Source organism: Dreissena polymorpha, chromosome 3 (genome assembly GCF_020536995.1).
Source record: "Dreissena polymorpha isolate Duluth1 chromosome 3, UMN_Dpol_1.0, whole genome shotgun sequence".
Classification (NCBI taxonomy): Eukaryota; Metazoa; Mollusca; class Bivalvia; order Myida; family Dreissenidae; genus Dreissena; species Dreissena polymorpha.
This window is the reverse complement of record NC_068357.1, coordinates 91,178,447-91,202,549: the sequence shown is the minus strand read 5'-3', so window position 1 is coordinate 91,202,549 and position 24,103 is coordinate 91,178,447. Positions and strand designations below refer to the sequence as shown.

Here is a 24,103-nt window from a genome sequence, read left to right as displayed (position 1 = left end):
CATGCAATTTGTTCCACAATAAGGACATTTCTTGACGACTGACTTTGGTCCTCTGTGGTAGCTTTGCTTTGGTTGCGGCTTTGATTTTGGTTTGACGACATGCTCATCGTCGGACACACCTGACGCACCATGGCTAATTGTCTTGCTTTTTGCACTTGAGGTTTCTGCGGCCCTACACATATCGATGCATTTTTGCAAAGTTAATTTGTCTTCTTGTAAAAGACGTTTACGCACCTGTGTGTCGCGTATTCCGATAATCAATTGGTCTTTGATTAAGTCATTGTTCAATTGTCCGTATTCGCATGTCTTGGCAAGTTGGCGTATTTTTTACAAATACGTGTCAAATGAGTCCATCTCACCTTGTACGCACGTATAAAACAGGTATCTTTCGTACGTAACGTTGGTCTTCCCAACACATAATGCTTCGAATTTCTGTAGAATGACGTCTATGTCTTCTTGGCTTTCGTCCTGAGTGAATACGAACACGTCCATAGCTTCCGGTCCTATGCATGTAAGGAACGTAGCGGCACGTAAATCCTTTGCTTTGGCACTTAGTCCTGATGCGTTTTCGTAGTTAATCCACGAGCGCTTAAATTGTTTCCAGTTTGTGGCAATGTTACCGTCCATGTCAAGCTTTCCAGGAAACGGTTTTAACGATGGCATTGTCGCTGGCGCTGCTATCGCGGCTGCTGGCGGTGCTTCATCACCCATGGCGTAGATCCAGATAATTGGCACAGTTAACAAAATGTTGTGTTTTTTTTAAACTGTCCGAACGGATTAATCCAATTAACAGCTATCCCACTTCTGACACCATGTTTATGGTGTACTTAATAAACTACACGTATGGTTATAAAATTATTATATATCCATAATAAATATATTATCAGGCAACCTGATAGTGCGCGTGTATGTGGTGAGCGCTAGCAATAGACAGGGTAAACTGCGGAGGCATGTATGTATATACTAACAGAGTGGCACTGGGAAGGACTCATGCATTCAATTTAAGGCCTATACTGTTACATTTTCGAAGAGCAATCAGGACGCAAATGTCGACAAAAAACAATTTTGTATAACAATTCAAACTCACAAGCTAGTCAAAATATTGAGACATTTTATCATTAAATAGACAATACTTATGCAGTTATGCGCGACACAATTTAACAATTTGCATTGTTTGCACATAATTCGTACGCTGGTTATGTCGAAAAAGAACGCATCTTTATATGGAGGTGCGCTAGTTCACATGCTTGTTAATATGTTCGTAAAGTTTGACCATTATATAAGCAAGACTTTTAAAGTCAAACATCCGAAAAAACAATATCGAGGTGCGCAAGTTGAAATTATGGTTTAACATGTTTGTATTTTTGTATCACTCTAGCAAAAAGTTCATACTGTGGTTTAACATGTTTGTAGTTTTGTATCACTCTAGCAGAAAGTTCATGTTGTGGTTTAACATGTTTGTAATTTTATATCACTCTAGCAAAAAGTTCATATTGTGGTTTAACATGATTGTAGTTTTGTTTCACTCTAGCAAAAAGTTCATATTGTGGTTAAACATGTTTGTAGTTTTGTATCACTCTAGCAGAAAGTTTATATTGTGATTTAATATGTTTGTGGTTTTTTATCACTCTAGCAAAAAGTTCAAATTGTGGTTTAACATGTTTGTAGTTTTTTATCACTCTAGCAGAAAGTTCATAGTTTGGTTTAATATGTTTGTAGTTTTGTATGACTCTATCAGTGATACAGTTTGGAGGTAACGAGCAACACAAAAATCCGACGGATGGAAGGATGTGCATTGGAGATTAAAACATATACATATATCTGTCAATAATACACGAAAGGGGAGTTAGACAGCATAGATAGATAGATAGATACCCCACCTGAAATGTGGGGTAAAAGATGTCAGCCAGGTTCTTCGCATTGAAAGACTTTGGTCTTAACAAAACATCCAGACTGTTATATTACGTATGAATTATACTTTATATACCAATCGTATTAAGAGTTGTCAACACAATGTACAAAAACATTGGGAATACTCGCAAGTATTTAATCTTTTTGACCCATTATTGATTCTTGAGCTGTTTAGACAAGAACGTAATATGAATTTGGTTTTCTGAGTAACTATGGTGATAAAGATTGTTAAGGCAACACCCATCAGTTTGTCATTCACCATATCAAAGACATAGAGAATGTATTCTCCAGGTTTTTGACCATATGGAACAAAAGGGGAAAAAATAATGTGAAGAAGCACGTATATTCTGTATTCTTAAATCTAAAATTGGATGTGTGAATACTGGCATTGGAAGAATGTTATTTTGATTTATGTTCTCCACCACTGGGGTCTACCGACTACACTTTGGCGTTTGTTTGAAGATATTCAGGATTTTTACTGGTATCGTCTCAGTTGGACGGAGTTTGCACGGGCCTGAAGCTGGTGGAACGTCTCGGTTATGTGTCCGGCAGGCAGGAACGGCAACGCCATCAACTGCCGAACATACTGGTGGATGGCCTGGTTGTTTCGGTACGCGGTGGCTAGGCCTAACTCCTGTACTTTCCGCCACACAGACTGCACCCAGTGGAAGACACATCCTTTTATGCTTACTAAAGGAAATACTTCGCGGATCCCTTTCCATGCAGCTGTAAGTAGATCAAAAAAAATCTTAAAAAAAAGTTAAATTATCAATGATTTGTTTGTTTTAAGTTTATATCTTACTTAATACAAAAATACATTTGTTTTGTTTTGTTTTTTTCTTTGCTCTCACCTTTCTCAAAGTCCAGGACGACGTTTTCAACTGACAAGTTTGGAACCCTGTCACGGATGGCGCGCAGAACAGCGACATAATCGGCCTCCGTTTTCCGCGACATCAGTGCGAACACAAATGGCAACTGCTTCAGCTTCCCGTCCTTGTGGATGAATGCATGAATGCTTAACAGCTGGCCCCTGCTCTTGAACGGGTCTTTCACTACCTGAAGCAAAACAAAACACACAAATACATTTTCTACTTATGTTTTCTAATGCATTAACCGATTGTAATACTTAAAAAAATACATTTATTAAGAAGTTAATATAATTATGTTCCTTTGTTTCGTACCTTGAACGTTCCGTCCATAAACCATCGTGTCGCGTTCTGTAGCAGATTCAATTGGAATTGCGTAGCGAACACGAGATGTCGTTGCTCGTCAACGCGAAGATCAGCAATCAAGAAGTCGTGACACTTCAGGTAGTCCATATCGACCTAAAACAAAACATGTAAACCTAGACTTTTGTCATAAAACGTGACTAAAAAGTTTGAAATAATACATACAAGGTTGCGTTTGAACACGGTTGCATTTATGCTTACTGTGCTGTTTGGGCAGCTTAAGTTTCACCTTTGTTTACTTACATCAAAATTCAAGTCTGTCGGTTCAGATGGCTTATTATATACAATTGACAAATTAAATTAAAATAACCAGTTCCACAAAGCCAATGCTGCCAACGTTCACAAACGTCGCATGTAACCGCATGTTGTCTAGGTCGTACCTCCAAATTGCACGAAATGCACAACACATTATCCATTTTTGAAATAATAGAACCAGACATTTGAGCTCCATTTTATATACTGGGATAATTCACAGTTAGCTTATTCCGAACATATCAAACAAAAAAGTATTACCGAAATATAAAAGACGGCGCTCTTTAACTTGTCAGCGTATTTGTAACAAAGGCCAGTAATATTCCCTAATTGCTTATTATATTAATTACTGATGAAATCTAAGGTACAAACTTGCTTACATGTGTGAAAAATCAAGACGGCGCTCTTTAACTCGTAAGCGTGTTTGTAACAAAGACCAGTAATTTTCACTAATTGCTTACTATATTAATTAATGAAAACTTAAGGTTCAAACTTGCTTATATGTGTGAACAATCAACTGTTCATACCCCGATATGCAAATGATAATATAGGGCGAACGAACCCAGGGCGAACGGACCCAGGGCGAACGTGTAACTAGGGCGAACGGACCCGATACCCTTTTATGTTTTATTTCATACTTTTGATGAATGGACATATATCAGTGATACAAATTATAGATACTTAATTTAAGAAAATTCGGTCTAAATCTTTTCGATGGACCGTTATGTTTCAAGAATGTACACGTGAAAAAGGTTATATACATAGTAGGGAGTAGGATTATTTTATAATGAGAAACCGGAAGTTTACGCCTTGTTCAGTCATGTGAAACAAAACAGAAAAAGATGCAAAATCGCGTGCATACGTTTGTTAAGACGATGCAGCATCATAAAGCTTGACATACACACACGCGTTGACAATGGGCATAAGCAATCTAACAGTATTGTGCCAAATAACGGCATTTGTGCTGTCATTCATTCTGTCCTTTTTCATTTTCGTGCCCCTTGCTGTAAACCAATACCAGTTTAATGGACACTGTCTTCTGTACGCCACGGGTACTTGGAACGCGACATCCGAGCAGTTAACAAATGTTCAGTGGGGCCCAAATAGCGCCTGTGGATTCGGAATGTTCATCGGTGTTGTGATGATGCTTCTCACAATTTTCTACATGTGCATTGACGCACTTCATCTACTGCGTGACACCGATAGGTTAGCAATCATATAATTGAGGGTCAATTTCGTCACTGTATAGCGTCATGCTTATAGTAATTAAATTAGCAAATACTAAAGTTGCCATTTGTGTTGTGCCTGCTTGCAAAAAGCTCAATCCAACATCTCATCTTCGCATGTGCTCCCAGCTTCCTCCTGGTGTTTTGGTTCACAATGATTCTCTCCAGGTGCCCCCACGTTTTGCCCATCTGCTTAGCATCTGCCTGCAGGTCGCGGTGCCAGATGAATATAGGCTGCCCTTGGAGGTTCAATGTGAGAGATTGCCATGTGCTTTAGGAATCAGGCTTGTGAAGGGTGTGACCTGTCCATCGCCAACTTTTCTGAAAGATGTCTTTGTTAATAGGCTGCTCCTTTGTTCTTCTCCATAATTCTTTGTTGGAGATCTTGTCTGGCCAGCGGCTGTTAAGGATCTTTCTGGGGAAGGTGTTGATGAAAGCCTGTATTTCCTGAAAGGACAGTTGTTTTCCTGGCCTCTGCCCCATAGGAGTATTGGCTTTGAAGAGCCTAATCTTGGTGGTGATGCCAATTAAGCAGGTTCCACAGATGTTCTTCAGCTGATGGAAGGTTTCTTTTGCTTAACCAATACAGGTTCTGAAGTCTGCAACCTCCTTCAAAGCCTCAACTTGGACGGTGACAGGTGTGTTGTTGCTCTTCCCTTTGTTGATGGTGAGGCCCAGGCTAGCTGAATAGCTCCAACGCTGGTCATGTCAGCCTTAAGCGCTACTGCCTGTATGCTGTAAGATCCTGCAGATTTGCCGTTCTTCAATTGCTTGAAAGGGCAGCTGATCTTTTGTTTCATAGGAGCACAGCATTTAATTGGCAGATTTGCAGGTGACGGAATCTCAGGTGGGTTTGAAGGTGCTGGCTTGTTGAGTAGCTCCTGGAAGTGCTCAATCCACCTCTTTTTCTGCCCTTTGTCATCTGTTATAACACCTCCATTTTTGTCCCTTACTGGCCTCTCTGGCTTGGCAAACTTTCCTGCTAATCTCTTGGTGATGGGAGTACATGTACAGGTCCTTAGTTCTGTACTGATAGGCTGCCTCTTTGTGCATCTGTTGCATGCGTCTCTAGATAGTTTTGCTTGTCTGCTGCAATACTTTGCCAATCTTGACCTTCATGGTTCTGTCTGTAAGGTAGGAGTCAATCCACCTGAGTGCAGTGTTGGTAATGGCGAAGTCATCTTGCATCAGCCAAACAGCTGAAGTAATGTCTATCGTGTCAAATGCAACGCTAAGGTCAATCATCACTAAAAGTGTCACGAGATTCAGATCAATTGATTCAAGAATATCACGGTACATCTTCAGCATTGCTGTTTCAACTCTGTGATACCTCCGTGATATCATGCATGTTTACTTTGCAGCTAATTACAAATATTGTTTACAGGCAAAATGTAGTTTACACCATCCATGTCCAATCAAAAGGGATTTAAAAAAAATAATCCTACCAGTCCAAACAGAGAATTATATTTTAAAGATAAAGGGAAATTGTAAAAAATAAATTTAAAAATATTGTTTTTGCAAATGAAGTTGAAATATTTACCTAATTTTATAATGGAACCAGGTCGAGTTAAAGAAAGGACATATTTACATGCGTCTTATGAATGGGAAAGTGGCCTATATGGATAGTAAAATAAGCAAAAAATCATGACTGTAGTTGGTTTAAGATCATTTTACTCTGGTCATTTTATCAAATGTAAATATTTTTTGGTAATGGCAAGTATAGGTGATAATTGATACTTTGATAATTACCTCATATTAATTAAATAGCTTACCTTTTCAGTTCCTGGTTGGATTCCTGTCTAACCACACTGGTGTCATTTGTGATCATGTTGATGTTGTTTGCTGAAAGTATCACAATATCAGTGGGCTTCAAACACTGGTGTAACGTGATAACCACTCAACCAGCGGGACTTGTTTCGTAAGGATATCGATTTTATTTATAATGTGAACTTTATAAAAATAATATTTACACACAGCCCTTATGTTGTTGTTCAAGTAAATCTTATATGCTATTTTATGCAATTAATAAAAAGTAATTATCAGGGTTTTTAATATGTGAATAACATACTTGTATAGATGTGCATGTTTGTGTAGAATAAAGTTTGAAGTTAAACATTTTCAATACTGCTGTACTTCAGGTGTGAGCTGGCACCCTTTATTCCATTTGACTCCAGTGACAACATTGACGCCTCCAGCTTCTATATTCACATGAAAATGGCAGAGGTATGTTTCAATCCTGAACAATCAGTAAGAACTTTGCATCATTTCCAGGAATCAGCAAAACAAATGGAAAGAATTGTTAGAAAAAAAAATGTTAAACTTTCCTGTGTTGACCTCCTTAGAAAGTCTGTAATTGTGATATACTGTAAATGGAATAAAAGAGGAGCTCTAAGGATTTTGCATTATAGAAATTATCTCTCTCTTTGGTATCCCAAGACTTAAAAAATTTCAGAATTGGATATTTCATGACTTCCAAAAAATGAATTCATAGAAGTTTCATAATAAATGTATAAACATGAAATTAGAATAAATAATAAAAGATTTATATAAATAATGAATGTTTTACTCTTTAACTGAATGCTTTAGATTCACATTAAAAGAAACAAGAAATATCTTTAAAAAAGATATACGGCATTGATAGTTCAATGAATGAGATCAAGGATAGCGAATGTCTTTTTTTGTGCAGTTCTTAGCTGCATCACACGCAGTACGGGATGTTACGCGGAGTTTTCGCGGCTCATTTTACTTTATTACATATTGCTGGTCATAAACCTATAGAAACAAAACAGAAAACCAAAAAAAGAATGGAAGTGAAATTAAAACATATGAGTCAACCGGCCACAGGCGAAGTATCTGTATTTATAGGCACCTTCTTTGAACAAACCTGTTTTAGTGGTTTGTCGGGCATTGCCAATTGATTCGATTATTAACAGTATCGAGAATCATTGCGCTCATGCTTAATACATTAGTCAACATGGTGGAATATTATTGTTAAATTAATCAAAAATAATATTTATTATTGTATTGTTGAAAACACATTAAGAATCTATTATTGACATACCATAATTATATTGCTGAATATCTTCATTTAACATATTTCTGGTCTAAAAAAAATTCCAGGTCACCTAGTTCACGGATAGCGTCTTTATTATATAATGATTATTTTACTGGCCGAGAACTCTGGTGATGACCTGTATATAAACTAGATACCTCGCGGGTTGAAATGCAATCCATTAAAATGAGGCCTCGCTTCCACTGCTCTTTATACTTTTACATGTTGACAGGAATGTGGAAGTATGTACTAAATATGAGAACATAGCCTTTAAGTATAAATGCTTTTGCGCTGGTAATTCTGTGAAAATAAAAGGTGCACGCACAAACTGTATTGATGTCAAGAATTGGGTGTAAAACTGTTCTATCTATTAAGCCTTTTCATTAGAGATAAAATTGTTTCATGCAGTAGAACAGTGTAACAAAGACGCGGATATGTTTCCAATGTTCTGGTGGTATACTCAAATCAGCCAATGGAATAAATGAAGCGTATTCATTTGTACCTAGCCACGGAAAATTTTATTTGAATTTTATTGGACACTTATAAAGGTCAGGTAAGGTGAAAAGCTGGCTTAATACAGCTACGCCGAAAAAAAGACCTTGAACACTTGTTTGCATAACTAAAACTCTGAAAGTCACACAATACATTATTATGCTGTCAACTCAAAATTTGAAAATATGAACTTTAAAAAACAGGCAAGAATGTTTATACTTAAAGTGAAAAAACTATAATGCAATCTCTTTAATAGCTTCGCGTTAATTTAAAGTAACAGATTTGAGCCCTGTTCTAAATAGAAAAGCAGGGCTTAGTGCATCTAGTGCAAAAAATGTCTCAAATAAGTCTTTCTCTTACAAATCTGGGACTACACTTTAGGCACATTTTGTCCTGCCGGTTTTCATAGAGCGATGCTGATTTTTACCTCTAATGAATTTTCCATTTCAGTTTGGTAGCTGGTCAAGCTTCATCTGCTGGGCATTCCTGTTTGCCACCTCTGTGATACGGGTGATACGTTACCAGCAACATGAAAGCTTCATGACCAGCGTGAACAGAGAACGCGAGCGCATCCTTCAGAAGTATGGACCCAGGAACAGGGGAGAGTACTCTGCTGTGCCAACATGATGGGTTGTCTGTCTTTTGAATTTCTAGTATATATTAATTACTGGTCGTTATTTAATTATTGTAAAATTGTGTGCAATGGTTTAGAATTTAGATTTTAGTTTTTTAGATAATGGGTTGCTGTTTGTGCTTGATCAGCATATGAAATATTGAGGTTAATATGAGATTTTTTTACTGACATTTTCTGAAAATTTTGTTTTTGATCTTAAGTGTGCTTTGATTGAATTTTCACAGAATCTCGTTGTTTTAAATAGGTTTACCTTAAAAATTTACTATATTTGCATACCTGCTTGTGGTTGCTTGTAAAGAAACTTCACACATTCCTGTTAATTGTTGCTCTTTATAAAGAAACCATAAAAAGTGCTAAGAGAGCTGATTAATTTCATGCACACTAATATTTAAAAAGTAATTTTTATGTTTATGTAGTTATTTATCCGCCAATACAAGCTCATTGGGTTCTGATTGGCCAATAAACAATGATAAAACATTTGAACACCGCTTTAGGGAAATGGGACAGAATGGATGTGCACAAGGTGTCTTCCGAGATAAGACTCTGCAGTCTGCACAGGCTTATCAATGACAACGCTTTTCCCCCCAAACAGGATTTTCCCGAAGAAGAGACATCCTTTAAATTCCAAATACCTTAAAGGCAGAAAGTGTCGTCCCCTTAAGGCTAATCTCGGACAACACTTAACGCCCCACTTTCTCTGAGCAAGGCTTGTTTGTTTTTATTTTCTTATATAATCTGATAATTTGCTGAAGGGAAATCTGTTTGTGTTGTGAATTGGGTCGTTAAAAAATGAATATTTCGAACTCATATTATTACGTCAACAATTATCATGGAGCCAGATAACTTTGAGAAACACATGATTATATAATTTTGTATTTCATCATATTACTTGGATATAAATTAACATTTTGACCATAGTTGTCCACACTTTGTTTTGCATTTCTACAGTTATAGAAAACCTAGTAGGTGAGCACAAATTTTAGGGGCCAAAGGCTGATGGGCCTCTGATAATTTATATCCCTGTTGATGTGCATGCATTTTATGAGATCAGCTAGCTTTGTAAATGAAGGAAACAGTGTGTGTATCTGTACAAAGTCAAATTGTGTTCTGCATTTCTAATATTAAAATCATTTGTAACAAGAAAGAAACTGAATCATTTTTATTGTGCATTTTGTAAGGTTTGTTGATTTGGATTTACTGTCGATTGTTTAAAACATCTAATTGCATCAGTTGCATGTCAAGTGCTGTTGCGTTCTGCAGTATGCATTGTTTTTTGAAAACAGAATGCTGGTAATATTGAATAAAGCATGTTATAAATCTAATTTCATCCTCATATTGTGTTTAGTTCTTTGTACATTTACTATATTGAGTTTTTAATTGTTGTTAATTATTACAAAACTGAGTATTGGTCCCCTATAAATACATAATATTTTCTGGATACAAGTATGTTCATTCACAAAATAGCGTGATAAAAGTTGTTAAAACTTAAACACATTTTGAATTCCATAACTCAGAAGTTGAAAGAAATGTCATTCTTAAAAGAACTAAGTTATCAGATTTTAAACAAATGAATGTGTTTACATGCAAGTGTTTGATTTATTTTTGAAATTATGTTTCTTTAAAATCTTGTTCTACATACTTGAACAGTGTATATTTTGAATTTATATTCACCATATAATGAGTTATGTTAATTCTATGTATGCTTTTTACAGCAATTTAGTACAATGTGAATGATGTTTTTGCATGGAATGCTGGCTTTTTGTCAAGAATGAATACAGGCAGAGTTGAAGTCTTGTGCTACTAAATATACATAACCGATCTGAGAGTGAAAGCTCCAAACTTTGGTGCATTGATAATACTCATTTTAAATGTGCAATTTGTCTTATTATGCCCCCTGAAGGGTGGCATATAGCAGGTGAACTGTCTGTCTGTATGTGCATCCGTGCGAAAAAAAATTAATTGGTCATAACTTTTGCAATATTGAAGATAGCAACTTGATATTTGGCATGCATGTGTATCTCATAGAGCTGCACATTTTGAGTGGTGAAAGGTCAAGGTCGTCTTCTAGGTCAAAGGTCAAATATATGTTGTCGGTCTGTGCGTCCGAAAACTTTAACATTGTTCATAACTTTTGCAATATTGAAGATAGCATCTTGATATTTGGCATGCATGTGTATCTCATGGTGCTTCACATTTCGAGTGGTAAAAGGTCAAGGTCATCCTTCCAGGTCAAAATATATGGCTTTGCGTAGTAGGGGGCATTGTGTTTCACGAACACAGCTCTTGTTTTTATTACTGCTACAGCTTAAGGGCAATTGTTAACTTTAAATTGTGTGTTCAAACCTTTCAGCTGTATTTTCTGTTTATATCTGAATTAAGATTTACATATACTCCGTGTACCTATATACTTGTTGATTCATTAACTTATGGCACCAAAATTAATGGAGTGTATATTTTGTAAGTATTTTCTGAGTACAGTATCTTGGCATCTTACAATTTATGGATGATGCAAGTATGTTTGTATGAAAAATAACTACCGGTAAATTGCATTTTGTTTAGGGGACAAATCATGTTCTGTATTAGTTCAATATTTACTGTTCAATGTTTTGGTTGTTTTCTATAAATAATTGACTCTTCTTGTTATTGGTGTAATATTTAAGCAAACGTTTAAAACAAAATAACCATTTAAACCATGTTTTTAACGTATAATATTAAGAGCATAGCATGTGATACTATTTTTAATTTACATAGGTTGTATAAAGGAATTTCATCATGAATAGATTTTGCTTTTTTTTAAGAGTCTAAGTTTGTACCTTTAATGAATAATTTACCTTAAACCCATGACCAAAAGGGACTAATTATAACCAAACCCATTTATACTTATATACAGGGGTGTCAATTGGCCAAAATCTAAAAACCTGAAAATAAGCCTATCGTTTGGGGACCAGAGCAAAAAAGGGTTAATAATTCATGTAACTTTGTTAACTATTGTTTATAACGTTGTAAACAATATGTCAAAGTAAAATAATTTGTGTTTAAGATGACATTTTGTGACAATAATCTTAAAATTCCAGAACAAATCCTCTGATTTATATCAATATAAAAATTGGTCCTTACAGGCAAAAATCCTGAACTTTGACACCTCTGTATATAGCTTTAAGTCTAAAAATGCATGCAATTTGTATAACAATTTTTCTAAAAAAAAAAATTATGGGTAAAACTTTCAAATTTTGATGCCAGTAAGTTTGTTTGTTTCAGCTTTCATTACTTAGTGCAAAGCCTCATTACGTTTTTGCGATATTGTAGCATGATGGTGTTGTTTTTTTTCTAAAATTTATAAAACCATTCTTATGTTGTTTAAAAATTAAATCATTTAATTAAAAAAGTAGTTTTTAGATTTAATTCTCCATAACAAAAAGTGCTGAAGGGTCAGCTAAGGTGAAAAGTTGTTGTTTATTGTCAACAATTAACTCTCTGAAATTGTTTATGGGTGGACTTAGACTAAAATTGTACAAAAATTATGTATTAAATCAATTGTAAATTAACATTATTCATATTTGATTTATTGTTGACTTTTTAGTTTTTCTTACAAATCAAATTCATTATTGAATTATAGGACTTAATCTGAAAACAATAGTGGAACTTTTATAAAAAGTTTCTGCAACAGGACACCAGAAATTCTGTCTTCGCAAACATTTGGTAAAATGTGATAACCTTATAAACTAGCAACCGATTTGTAAACCATGAACAGAATATAAAGTTTCTTTTCTTTAGTAGATCTTTTACAAAGACTCTTATTGAACTGTAAATCAATTTTAACAGGACTTAATAATTGAGCACATCTGATAACAGCCAGTATTCATTACCGGTAAACTACTTTAAAATCATAGTAACTACACAAACAACTTCAGACAATTACAAAGGAAATACATTTAAATAAGTTTTGATTGAGCTGAGCCAGTGGTTGTAAAGAAACTAAAAGTTATATCATATATAAAATACAGTTATGGTTCATAAAATAATTGTGTAAACACTACTACAATGATATAAGAAAAAAACTTTATTCCACAATACATATTCACACAGTAACAAATGCGTAGATAAGAAAACAGTACATATATCAATAATGTACACCTGGCTGTTGTTAGTTACAATCTTAACAACAACCATTTACATCTAAAGAGATATAGCACCGGATAAATCAAAGCAAGCATACTTGAACATGCGGAAAGATCTAGAACAAATCAAACATTTTAACATGGAAATTGAGAGTCAACATCTATTGTATCGTATCTTTATACTATCTTACAGACGAAAAATTAATATAAAGCGATAAAACAGTTTCATGTTAAACCCTTTACATGGACCAAACATCTATATGGAATCGTACTTCAAGCTACTTCAAGACTGTCAGTGAAAGCTGTTCAACTTTGATGTAGTATATTGGGGTCAATTGTGTACCTTCCAGATATGAAATCTAAAGCACCTTATGATAACTACATCATGTGTATATAAGTAAGAAACAAACTGCAGTCCGCACAGGCTAATCGGAGAAAACATTTTCTAAACCGGACTTTAGGTTAGGAGGAGTCTTCATTTAATTTAAACGCAAAAAAAACATAAAATCAAAGACTTGGCTGGCTAATCTAGGACAACACATTACACATGCATTAAGCCCTGTTTTCACAGAGCTAGGCTCAAATGTTTGTGTTCTTGATCTTTCCAAATGTCCACACAGATACATAAGTTAGTATTTTAGTAACATGGCAAGTACCTGACCTTGTATACAATGTCAAGCTACCCTGGGGTTAAATTGGCTACAAAGAAGAACACAGTCACAAATTGAATGACTAGATACTTTGGTGAACACACCAACCTTATAATTGAACAAAATACATTTTTTATTTGACAATAGTCATTTGTCAGAAGATCTAATGAATTGTGATGGTTATAAATGCTTTTAAGCAAATGCCAAATTATTGTTTGCAAACCTATTTAGATTTTGCTTCATCTACACAATTTATTGAAATTCAGTTAAAAGTAAATGCCGAAATACGGATTTGAACATCATTATTCAAGATAATGTGCTTACATGTAAAAGGCATTGTTAGCATTGTGTCATCAAACTTCTACCAAGAGAATACTGATAAAACAGATGTAAGATAAATACATTCGAACAACACATCATTTGGCCTATTTGAAGCAAAACTAGCTTCAGTGCAAAACAATACATTTAACAATCATCATGAGAAAAATTTATATAAAATGTTCAGTGTGAATTTCAGTCCCTTTTGTAGAATAAAAGATAAAATATCAAACAACATTTACTTGTTTTAAAAGACGTATTATTAACTTTTAAAAAGTACACCTGCTGCATAAAAAATGCCATTCTTTTCTTGAATAAATGTTTACATAAAACAATGTAAGAAAACACCTTAATTTTCCACAATCAGCTTGTTTAGTGAGAACAAAACAATCCCAGGAATGGGATATGACTACAGGTATTAAGTCTTCACAGGTTTTTATCATGATGTCAAAACACATCTTGCGATTTCAATCAGATTGTAATCATGAACAAGTGGGCAAAAAATGTAACAAAGCATTTTGCTGGTTTTAATATTACTTCATAATGTAAAATAAAAAACAGCCGGTTTTTATCACAATATTAAACAATAAATTTAATAGGCAATCAACAGTCAATGACAACCATGCATGAAAAGATTGTACATTTAGCATTATAAAACCAGAAATCCAATAGCTGCACTCCTCCTCCCCCTCCCCCCCCCCCCCACCCCCCCCCCCCAAAAAAGAGATGATAAATGAACAAAATAGCCAATAAGAATATTTGCAATAAGTTACTGATACTGGTGAAAAAAAATTACAGTGATTTCTTTTTTAAATATTTCATGTATACATGCGAGACAAATTTTGTATAATTATTTACATACATCTCAACAAAAGAAGCTCTTGATAACACGAAGTAGTAGAATAAAAATGTTTTCATATAAAAACATTGTTTTCATTTTATTAAAATATGCAGGTAAAATATCAAAGTTTCTAGATTAAATATGCAAGTCCATACAATCAATTTGTAACTCGCCAAAAATTGATACCCTTTTTTTCTCCAGATTTTAACTGAAACAATAGATGTTCATGCACTTGCATTATGCATTTTGTTCAACTCCACATATGCCAACATAGTTACAATTCGTCTAAGAAAGTCATAGTTTATTAACTACAAATACTAAAAAAAGATTAAATGCATGTAACAATGAATTCATCTAAAAAGTGACTTGGTGTCAGACCAGATTAACTATTATCAATTGTGATTAAACAACTATATTTAACAAACATTTAAATAAATATACATGTATGTTTAAAACAGATCAAGATTTTCAATAAAACAACAAAAATCAAAATATGTTAAATAGCATTTTCAATATTAAGATGTCTGATTGTCACTAGCAGGCTTTTATAAAAAAAATCAGAAATATCAACATATTATAACTTTATAATATGTGTAATGTTAATCAAAATCCTTTCTCGTTGATAAAACAGGATGTGAATCTGTAATGATGATATTCACACAGAATCTTCATTATCAAATGTTGATGTGGTGACTGTTTTCTTTGGACCTGTAAGAGTTGATCAATATCTTTAAACATTAATAAAACCTCATGCCCTCAGGTCTTTTTCTCTGACAGAAATGTCAATAGCAATTTCCCAGGGCTCGAATTTAACTTTTCTTTCTACTAGCAAAACATTGCGAGCAGCTTAAATACCAGCTTGCAAAATCAAAAACATTCTCGCAAATTTTGCTGGAAACATAAATAAAAGAAAGTTTGGACATTAGTTTAGTACTATTAAAACTAAATCAAATATGACATCAACCACAAGTTTTGGTGTTATATATGAAGTTCTTTTTCCCACTTTTTCACTGTTTTCGTGGAAGAATCAAATTTCGTTTTTTTTTCTCTCAACTCAACGGTTAACTTTGCTTTATATTTCGTATTGTTATTTCAATCTGTGGGAAAAAAGAAACTAGTTATTTTTCACTTCGACGACATGAATGTTTAGGATTTTTGTCTTTTATAGTGAACATGTGTGGATAATCGACTGTTTCATGTTCTTTGTACCAATACCATCCGCATATATGTACTATAAGTATACCAGTATACATACAAAGTGCGAGCTTCCGCATATGGGTATTCCGATGTTCTATTAATTGACCTGCGTGTTAAGCGTTCACAACGTCGAGCGCATTTAGCAATATAACTTTTTTTTCACTATTTCTTCACTCGCAAAAAAATTCTAGCTAAGTGGCTTAAAACTTAACTCGCAATCGGTTTTTTTCACTCGCATTTTGCGAGTGTGCAAGAGTTAATTTCGAGCCCTGTTTCCATCAGTTTTATGACTGAATGCAAGCCTACAAGTGCCTGAGCAATGTTTACAAGCCTTACACATAATTTACATGGTATAAATGCATGTTTAAGTTAGAATTATGTGCCTGGTACTAGGATGCTCATAATGGATGAGGGAATGCTTTTACGTTGAAATAATATCATGCAAATACCAATATGATAGTAAATTCTATTTTAAGGTATGATAACTGAATAAGGATACATCCAACAGAAACAACTTAAATGAATACTAGTAACATATAAATCCATGGGGTTCAAGCCTACATACCTTCAAGTTTATAAATATGACAGCTCAGGAAACCTTTTCCACATGTGGATCGCTAACAATGTTCAGCAAGTACTCAACAAAATGCACCATCATCACTGCATGGCCTGGCAGGAATACATAGGCTGAATACATGGCTAAAGCAATTATTGCCACCAAAATTGAATCTGAGAGAGAGGTTAAAGTAAAATGGTTGTTTATTGCACAATATTTACAGGCTTAGAAACTACTTTTAATCTTATTCTTAAATAAAATTGCACAATGCACATTTTCAATTGGTAAGCATAAAATTAGTGATTTCAATTACTAAAGATACAATATTTGTTGTGGATGACAATTAGAACACTTACATAAGACAAAATTAACATCCTTCTGTTTTATGTTTTGTATAATACACCTTCGCAGACATCCAGAAAAATAGGTTTTTAGTCCAAGCATTTTTATAATTAAGCATGATGCAAGATTAGAACACATTTTAAAGGTTTCTTTGCTTGTGACCAAAAACTTTGCTTGTTGCTTCAATAGCTTACAAAATAACATTTTAAGCTTTTAATGGGACAATAAATAAAATGCAGCATAATTATTAAAAGGTTGTGTGTTTTAGCCAAGCCATGCGAAAAAGACATCGGACCTCGGACATTTTGGTGAGGTCCTATATTATTCACTAAACTGTCGGACATTATGTCCGACAAAAAACATTAATTAAAAAAAAATTGATTTGGTTAAAAATCAAAATGAGACTTTCAAAGTGTGGCCTGGATTATATTTGGTTTACTTTAATACATTATTTAACTTAAAAATAAATTGGATTGTACCAAACAGTCAAACATGCTTTATTTGCTGGTGACTTAACAAACTCCACATGCCATTCTTAGAACCCGTAAAATATTGCACATTGTTTCATGAGGTAAATGTAGTTGGTTGAATTGAATTTTACTGGTTTCAATCCACATGATGATGGTAAATTGAAAGCAGGGAACCAGACAACTATTGCCTGTTCCTCATCAAAAGATTGTATGCAGTCACTCAGCAGTAGAAGTGTCTGTTTTGATGACTAAATTACTCGTCCCAAAGCTTTTTTTACTTTAAATTGAAAGTTTTACCATACTTTTAATAAAACAGGTTTATTCACTTGTTTTGTTTTTTTTGTATTTAGAATTGTTAAAAATGGTAAATGTCATAATAATAAACTCTATAAAAGGTATTTTCTATTGTTTGGTAAAAAAAAAAGGTCCAGTAAAATCTGGTGAGGTCCTGTAAATTTAAAGTTATCGGATCTCTTGTCGGGTAAGATTATTTTGTCTTTCGCATGGTTTGGTGTTAGCGCTTAAGGATATTGTTTGTGAAAAGTGTAATGATGGTATAACTGTATAGATGAGTTAATTGTTATTGTTTACATTTGGGATTTTCTGCGCATGCAGACTGGTTGGCAAAAAACACTGGTTACTGTAACGTAAAACATGAATAAACTAAAGGGCTTTTGTTTAGTCAATAAATTGGTAACTAATCATAATCAATCATTAAAACTCTTAAAAATAGTGCAAATATATCATATTTAGTACCAGTAAATGTATATTCACAAATATAATTTCCTCTTCATAAAAATATGACGTAGTCATAAGCATGGAGTAAACATGGTCAGAATAAATACTGACAATTCCACAAAACAAAACAATAAATTAGCCGTATTCTTTCTGATAGTAAGACTTAAAAATATGATATTTAAACAATAACAAAACATCATATAATTTGATTAAGTGGTGTGGATAGTGTTATTTTTCATCAGCGAATGAAAGTGCATCTTAATTATAAAACAAAGCAATAAAAAGCTGGATACATTACACTTTTTAATGCTGTGGTAATTTTCTTTTCCATTGAATGTTTACATTTAATCACACTAATAATAAATGTTAGCATACATACGGAAAAGAACTCAGCATGTTATGCAAATTAAACTGTCTTTGCATGTATATTGAAATCGCTTTACAAGTTATAAGGAGTGATAAAAATCTAGCATTTTATGATCAATTAATCTATATATTTAATTTATTCAACGCAAGTATGTTTTACCCTATTGTGATTGCTTGTTTTCATGACGGTGTTTCGTACACTGCAATAACGTACAATCTATACACGTAATAGCGGAGTTTACATTTGCCGGTACCCGTTAAATACCTCAATTGCGTAGCAGTAAAATTGCACAATATTTTTAATTTATTAATAGTTATTAAACACTGTATTATTATTATTAAACTGGCTTCTAGTTCCTGTGAATCCATTTCCAAAAATGTCATTTTTTAAATGTTAAAATATTTTATTGAAGCAACTGTTCGGTATTTTGGCTTTAAAATTTCGCTTAAATGACTGCTTAATATGCCAAGGGATGACATGGAGGTATCATAAATTGTGTTTAATGACCAGACACTCGTCTGCAACATGTGGTTTATGCAGGGACCCAAGTATACAGTACAGCCAAAGCGGCACAAACATAATCCGCGGCTACGCCACGGCCAGATTATTAGTCCGCGGCGGCCGAATCGTGTGTTCACGCGGCGTATCGCCGTGGCACTCGGCATCGATCCGCGCAACGACGCCGAGTCTGTATTAACCTCGCGTACTTTCGCGGAGTAAATCCGCCGCATACGTACGCGGCGGATCGAGTGAAAAGATATCCACCTACATGTACATACATGTATGTGTAGCGTAGAATTAATGACGCGCAACTGTTTATGTTTCGTTCGATTATCATTATTATATTTGTAATCCGAAACACACTTCAGAATTTTAATGCTAACGCGTCCTTTGGCAAATTCTAGCGTCAAATAAACAGTGCTAAAATATCCTTTGTTTCATAAAAAGCGCGCGAAAATTATGCAGACATGTAGAACGTCGTTTGGAAAGTTTGGGTGTATTTTGTGTTGTATAAATACATGAACATCACGTCAGGCGTAAATCGCGTGTTCAGTGGAGAGAAAAAACGAAACACACTTCAGAATTTTAATGCTAACGCGTCCTTTGGCAAATTCTAGCGTCAAATAAACAGTGCTAAAATATCCTTTGTTTCATAAAAAGCGCGCGAAAATTATGCAGACATGTAGAACGTCGTTTGGAAAGTTTGGGTGTATTTTGTGTTGTATAAATACATGAACATCACGTCAGGCGTAAATCGCGTGTTCAGTGGAGAAAAAAAACGCCCCGATTAGACGTTATTTCACCATCTCTATAAATAGTAACAAATTGACCTTATCGCAACATCCGGGCACTTGCGTCAGTTAAAGTTACATGCCCCTTGACGACGGTGAAAACAAAAGCGCTGTCGCCATTTTATTTGCATTGAAATATTTAACACTGCTCGCAATTTTCTGAAGTTAAGGCACATCTTCGCGACCATTTTTTAGAATAAAAATACCCAGAAATAGAAAATCTTTCATAATAAATTTAATTTAATGAACGAACACAAATAAGGATGAAAACAAACAACCAATTAATTTTAAATATATGCAACATATAGTAGCTGATTTGAACCTCTATATTTGTTATCTTATTACCTTGTTACGTATTAAATAAATTCTCATGATAAATGTTATTGTTTTTATTTAATTCACACCAATTTCGACACTTTTTGTTTCCGCATGTTAGGTATTTGAATGCCCCTTTCTTCATCACAAACCGATTATCTCGTTATGATCGGATACTGTCCAGACAAAGAAAACACGGTGTCATAAAGCCAGCTGGGGACCTATACTTGGGGCTCTGCATAAACCACATGTGGTCATTAAACACAATTTATGATACCTCTATGTCATCTCTTGTCATACTGAGCAGTCATTTAAGCCAAATTTTTAATGCCGAAATAATTTAATATACAGTTGCTTTATAAAACACGTTGACACCTTAAATAAACATTTAATTAAATTAAATGCAATATATTTCATTTGATTGTTTGCATCAGTCTTAAAATCGTGTAAGCTTTTGTATTCTGGTGTTTAATTTCCCCTTTGTTTTGCATAATCCAATTATCTCGTTTTGATCAAATATTGTACAAACTTAACTGACAAAAAGGTTTCATAAAACACACTGGGTGGTCCAGACAGTATCATTTAACACGATAGATGCCACCATGTCTCCTCTTTCTGGTAGTATTAAGCAGTCATTTGGATGAATAATTAACGCCGATGTACTTAACAGTTGCTTAAATTAGATATGTGACATATGGTCAAATATAAAGTCATGTCCAATTTAGATAATCAGAAATTTACACCGTAAAGATACTAGCCCGATTAATTTATTAAAGTATTTAATAATTATAAAATTTACGTAAAAAAACAAGTAACGTATTTAGCGTGTATCAGTTAATTAAAAAGACGTCATTCCGTATTAAGATTTAATGTTACGACAATAAACGATCGACATCATGAAAAAGAAATTACGTTTGATAGCAACGGGGGTAAATAATGTTTGAAAAACAAATATTTATACATATATATGTGTGTTAATTTTAATATTTGTCACTCGTTCTCATTACAATGAACACAACTAAGGCTTTCAGTAAGTCATGTACCAGATGTCCCTACGTATTTTACAGCTTCACATTAGCATGATAAATTGACTTAGTAGAAATATAATTATAATGTTCGAAGATGAATGAACCCTGAAAAGAACGACAATCCTCGTTACATCAACATCTACCAGGATACTCCCATTATTACAGAATAAACAAATTTACACGGTGTCTCAGTGAGAAAGTATATCATGAATGTCGCCGTACTCGATCATCGGCCACTTGGTCGGGTCATTTTTCCAACATCCAGCTTGCAATTTGTACGGACATTCATTAAGTCCAATTAGTTTTATTTTCTGATCATATCGGGCTTTCGAAGTGCAATCTAACCCTTCATAATAGTCAAAAGACATTTTAAACACCAATTCCAGGACATTTTATTACCTATCGACTTCCCAATAGGAATGCAATTGACGAAATATCAGCAGAGGTGCTCAATCAGCGTAGTAAATCGTACCGTATCTAGGGCGTTGTTTTCACCGTCGCTAAGGGACTGCCCCTTTTGTGACGTCATCGCGATAAGGTCAATGCCCAAATGTATTTGATACTTAAGGAAATATCGAGAATGTTTGTGTATCGTAAATATTTACCAGCATTTGCTTTAAAACTGGAATATACGGGATTATCGGGTAATTAGTAGCGATATTAACTGTATAATATGAACAAAATAAAACGTGTTTATATATGCATATTCAAACAATAGTTGTAATAAGCTGATAATTAACAAAACTACAAATACGTCGTCACCGTCTTGATTATTGATGTGGCTTCAAACTGCTAATTTTCTCAGCTAAAATATAATAGCAGAATCAACCACTATATGCTGGAGCCTTGACCACTTGTATGTGCGAAAACATAATTACGTGACCTTGTTTACGTGTGAAATACATACGCTACGGGCGGGAAACAAACTTAATAATTGGCCAGACACATTAACTATGCTTACATGTATATGCTAATACAATCCGCGCACAATACATTTATTATGATTTTAATTATAATTATAATTGTTCTTTCAAAATTTGTTAACTACATGTAACTAATAATTTAAAAAAAAAATAATTCATGATCGCATCGACTCGGCATCATGTCGCGGACCGCGGCATGCCTCGGCGGACAGATGCGAAGTTTCGCGGCGAAATGCGACTTGCAGCCGCATACTGACGCGGCTTCAACGACTGACGCGGCATCGACTCGTTTCGCCTTGCCGCCGCGGATCGCGAAATACGTTTGTTCCGCTTTGGCTGTACTGTAGGTCCCTGGGTATATGACACCTTGTTTTCTTTGTAGTTGTCTGGACAGTATCCGATCATAATGAGATAATCGGGTTGTGATGAACAAAGGTGCAATAAAACACCGAGATGAAAATGCTGCAACAAAGAATGTCAACATTGGTGTAAACAATTAAATCAAACCATTACCTTATTCAAGAGAATTTATTTAATGTGTAACAACGTAAGTTTTTTCAGACAAATAAGGGTTTAAATCAGGTACTACCGGTATGTTGCGTACATAAAATCGATCTATTTGTTGTTTGTTTTCATCCTTATTTGTTTTCGTTCATTAAATTTAATTTATTCTGAAATTATTTCAATTTATGAGAATTTTTTAACTAAAAATGGTCGAGAAAAAGTGCCAAGTATGGAGATTTTTGTCGTTACCACATACCGAGCTTTTACATTGTTTTCTACTCCCGAGTTCATTGTTAGTAAAAACAAATAATAACAACAATATAATCGTTCCAAAAATGCATTTCCTTGCATGCTAATGTTTATTCAGACATAATTAGAAAAATTATATTTGATATTGCGCATGATTATCATTAAAAACGATGATTTTGTCAACCTTCTTTATATGCGCTTAAATGAATTCCACCTCTTTTTGCCAACCAGTAGGCGGAGTCTAAATTTTGCAGGTGCATGTGACGTCACGCGTTAACTCGTCTATAATGTGTATAAAGACCTGGTAATAATTAATGTGGCAGACAAGAATGGTCAAACAGAACATTTAAAGTGTAATGATGGTATAACTGTATAATGTGTTTGTAATAAATAAAGACCTGGTAATAATTAATGTGGCAGACAAGAATGGTCAAACAGAACATTTAGATGTAAAAGTTAATGTTCAAAATATGTAAATCTGTAATAAACATAGGTGACAAACATAAACATTGCAGATTTTGTTTTGCTTTTAAAATTATTTGTTAAATTCAATAAAAAAACAACAGCAATTTTTTTTGCAGGTGCATGTGACGTCACGCGTTAACTCGTCTATAATGTGTATAAAGACCTGGTAATAATTAATGTGGCAGACAAGAATGGTCAAACAGAACATTTAAAGTGTAATGATGGTATAACTGTATAATGTGTTTGTAATAAATAAAGACCTGGTAATAATTAATGTGGCAGACAAGAATGGTCAAACAGAACATTTAGATGTAAAAGTTAATGTTCAAAATATGTAAATCTGTAATAAACATAGGTGACAAACATAAACATTGCAGATTTTGTTTTGCTTTTAAAATTATTTGTTAAATTCAATAAAAAAACAACAGCAATTTTTTTAACAAACAAGTTACAGTTCAACTACTAGTAGTACTTAGGGAGGGTCACTACATATATTGGTAACAGTTAAACTAGTTAAATGTATATGCAACGGCAATTTAAATGATTAATCTGACGCGTAACGATTGCATAACTATAACAATATTGGTTTGAACTTTGAACTCCGACATGCCCGAGACCCGCCCAATGTCAAAAGCCGAAACAGAGAAACTACAGCTTTTCTCAGAAAGGATACTGACAATTTTAACTTCAGTAGGTTCCAGCATGTAAACTGCAGTGTTTAAAGTGTACTGTAAATACCAGTAGTTAAATAAATCGATGAATTTTTTCAACCCCATGATGATCCGATTGATGTCGTACGATGTTGTTAACAGCAAAGGGCAGTAACTTTGGCTACAAGACTACACCATACAAGTCGTTACAAAACGGTCTACATATGACAGGACAAAACGGTGAAGATGTCATTGGATTTTAAGGAAAATAAATTATTGAGCAA

The 24,103-nt window shown here is 34.2% G+C and overlaps 3 protein-coding genes across 3 annotated transcripts; 1 reads left to right on the top strand and 2 right to left on the bottom strand.

The window, feature by feature from the left end:
* Positions 1 to 2,208: 2,208 nt before the first annotated feature.
* LOC127872400 (uncharacterized) lies at positions 2,209 to 3,230 on the bottom strand. The gene is made up of 3 exons (XM_052415730.1): positions 3,093 to 3,230; positions 2,763 to 2,967; positions 2,209 to 2,637 (listed from the first exon to the last, which is right to left on the bottom strand). Exons 1-3 carry the CDS (start codon positions 3,228 to 3,230, stop codon positions 2,387 to 2,389), a joined length of 594 nt encoding a protein of 197 aa, XP_052271690.1. The 3' UTR covers positions 2,209 to 2,386.
* A 959-nt stretch (positions 3,231 to 4,189) lies between these two features.
* Positions 4,190 to 14,580, top strand: LOC127875277 (transmembrane protein 179-like). Its single transcript, XM_052420225.1, has 4 exons — positions 4,190 to 4,598; positions 6,399 to 6,536; positions 6,757 to 6,841; positions 8,613 to 14,580. The coding sequence occupies exons 1-4, from the start codon at positions 4,309 to 4,311 to the stop codon at positions 8,787 to 8,789; spliced, it is 690 nt and encodes a 229-aa protein (XP_052276185.1). The 5' UTR covers positions 4,190 to 4,308; the 3' UTR covers positions 8,790 to 14,580.
* Positions 12,842 to 24,010, bottom strand: LOC127875278 (serine palmitoyltransferase small subunit A-like). The gene is made up of 3 exons (XM_052420226.1): positions 23,843 to 24,010; positions 16,486 to 16,649; positions 12,842 to 15,431 (listed from the first exon to the last, which is right to left on the bottom strand). Exons 1-2 carry the CDS (start codon positions 23,943 to 23,945, stop codon positions 16,510 to 16,512), a joined length of 243 nt encoding a protein of 80 aa, XP_052276186.1. The 5' UTR covers positions 23,946 to 24,010; the 3' UTR covers positions 12,842 to 15,431; positions 16,486 to 16,509.
* Between the last annotated feature and the right edge of the window lie 93 nt (positions 24,011 to 24,103).

Bases quoted from the DNA above. Each gene is read 5' to 3' on its own strand.
- LOC127872400 (XM_052415730.1), bottom strand. From the start codon at position 3,230: ATGGACTACCTGAAGTGTCACGACTTCTTGATTGCTGATCTTCGCGTT. The intron at 2,968-3,092 runs GTACGAAACAAA...GTTTTGCTTCAG, and splicing joins TTATGGACGGAACGTTCAAG to GTAGTGAAAGACCCGTTCAA. The intron at 2,638-2,762 runs GTGAGAGCAAAG...ATCTACTTACAG, and splicing joins CGTCCTGGACTTTGAGAAAG to CTGCATGGAAAGGGATCCGC.
- LOC127875277 (XM_052420225.1), top strand. From the start codon at position 4,309: ATGGGCATAAGCAATCTAACAGTATTGTGCCAAATAACGGCATTTGTG. The intron at 6,537-6,756 runs GTAAGGATATCG...GCTGTACTTCAG, and splicing joins CAACCAGCGGGACTTGTTTC to GTGTGAGCTGGCACCCTTTA. The intron at 6,842-8,612 runs GTATGTTTCAAT...TTTCCATTTCAG, and splicing joins TTCACATGAAAATGGCAGAG to TTTGGTAGCTGGTCAAGCTT.
- LOC127875278 (XM_052420226.1), bottom strand. From the start codon at position 23,945: ATGGGGTTGAAAAAATTCATCGATTTATTTAACTACTGGTATTTACAG. The intron at 16,650-23,842 runs GTATCCTTTCTG...CCTCTCTCTCAG, and splicing joins TACTGAAGTTAAAATTGTCA to ATTCAATTTTGGTGGCAATA.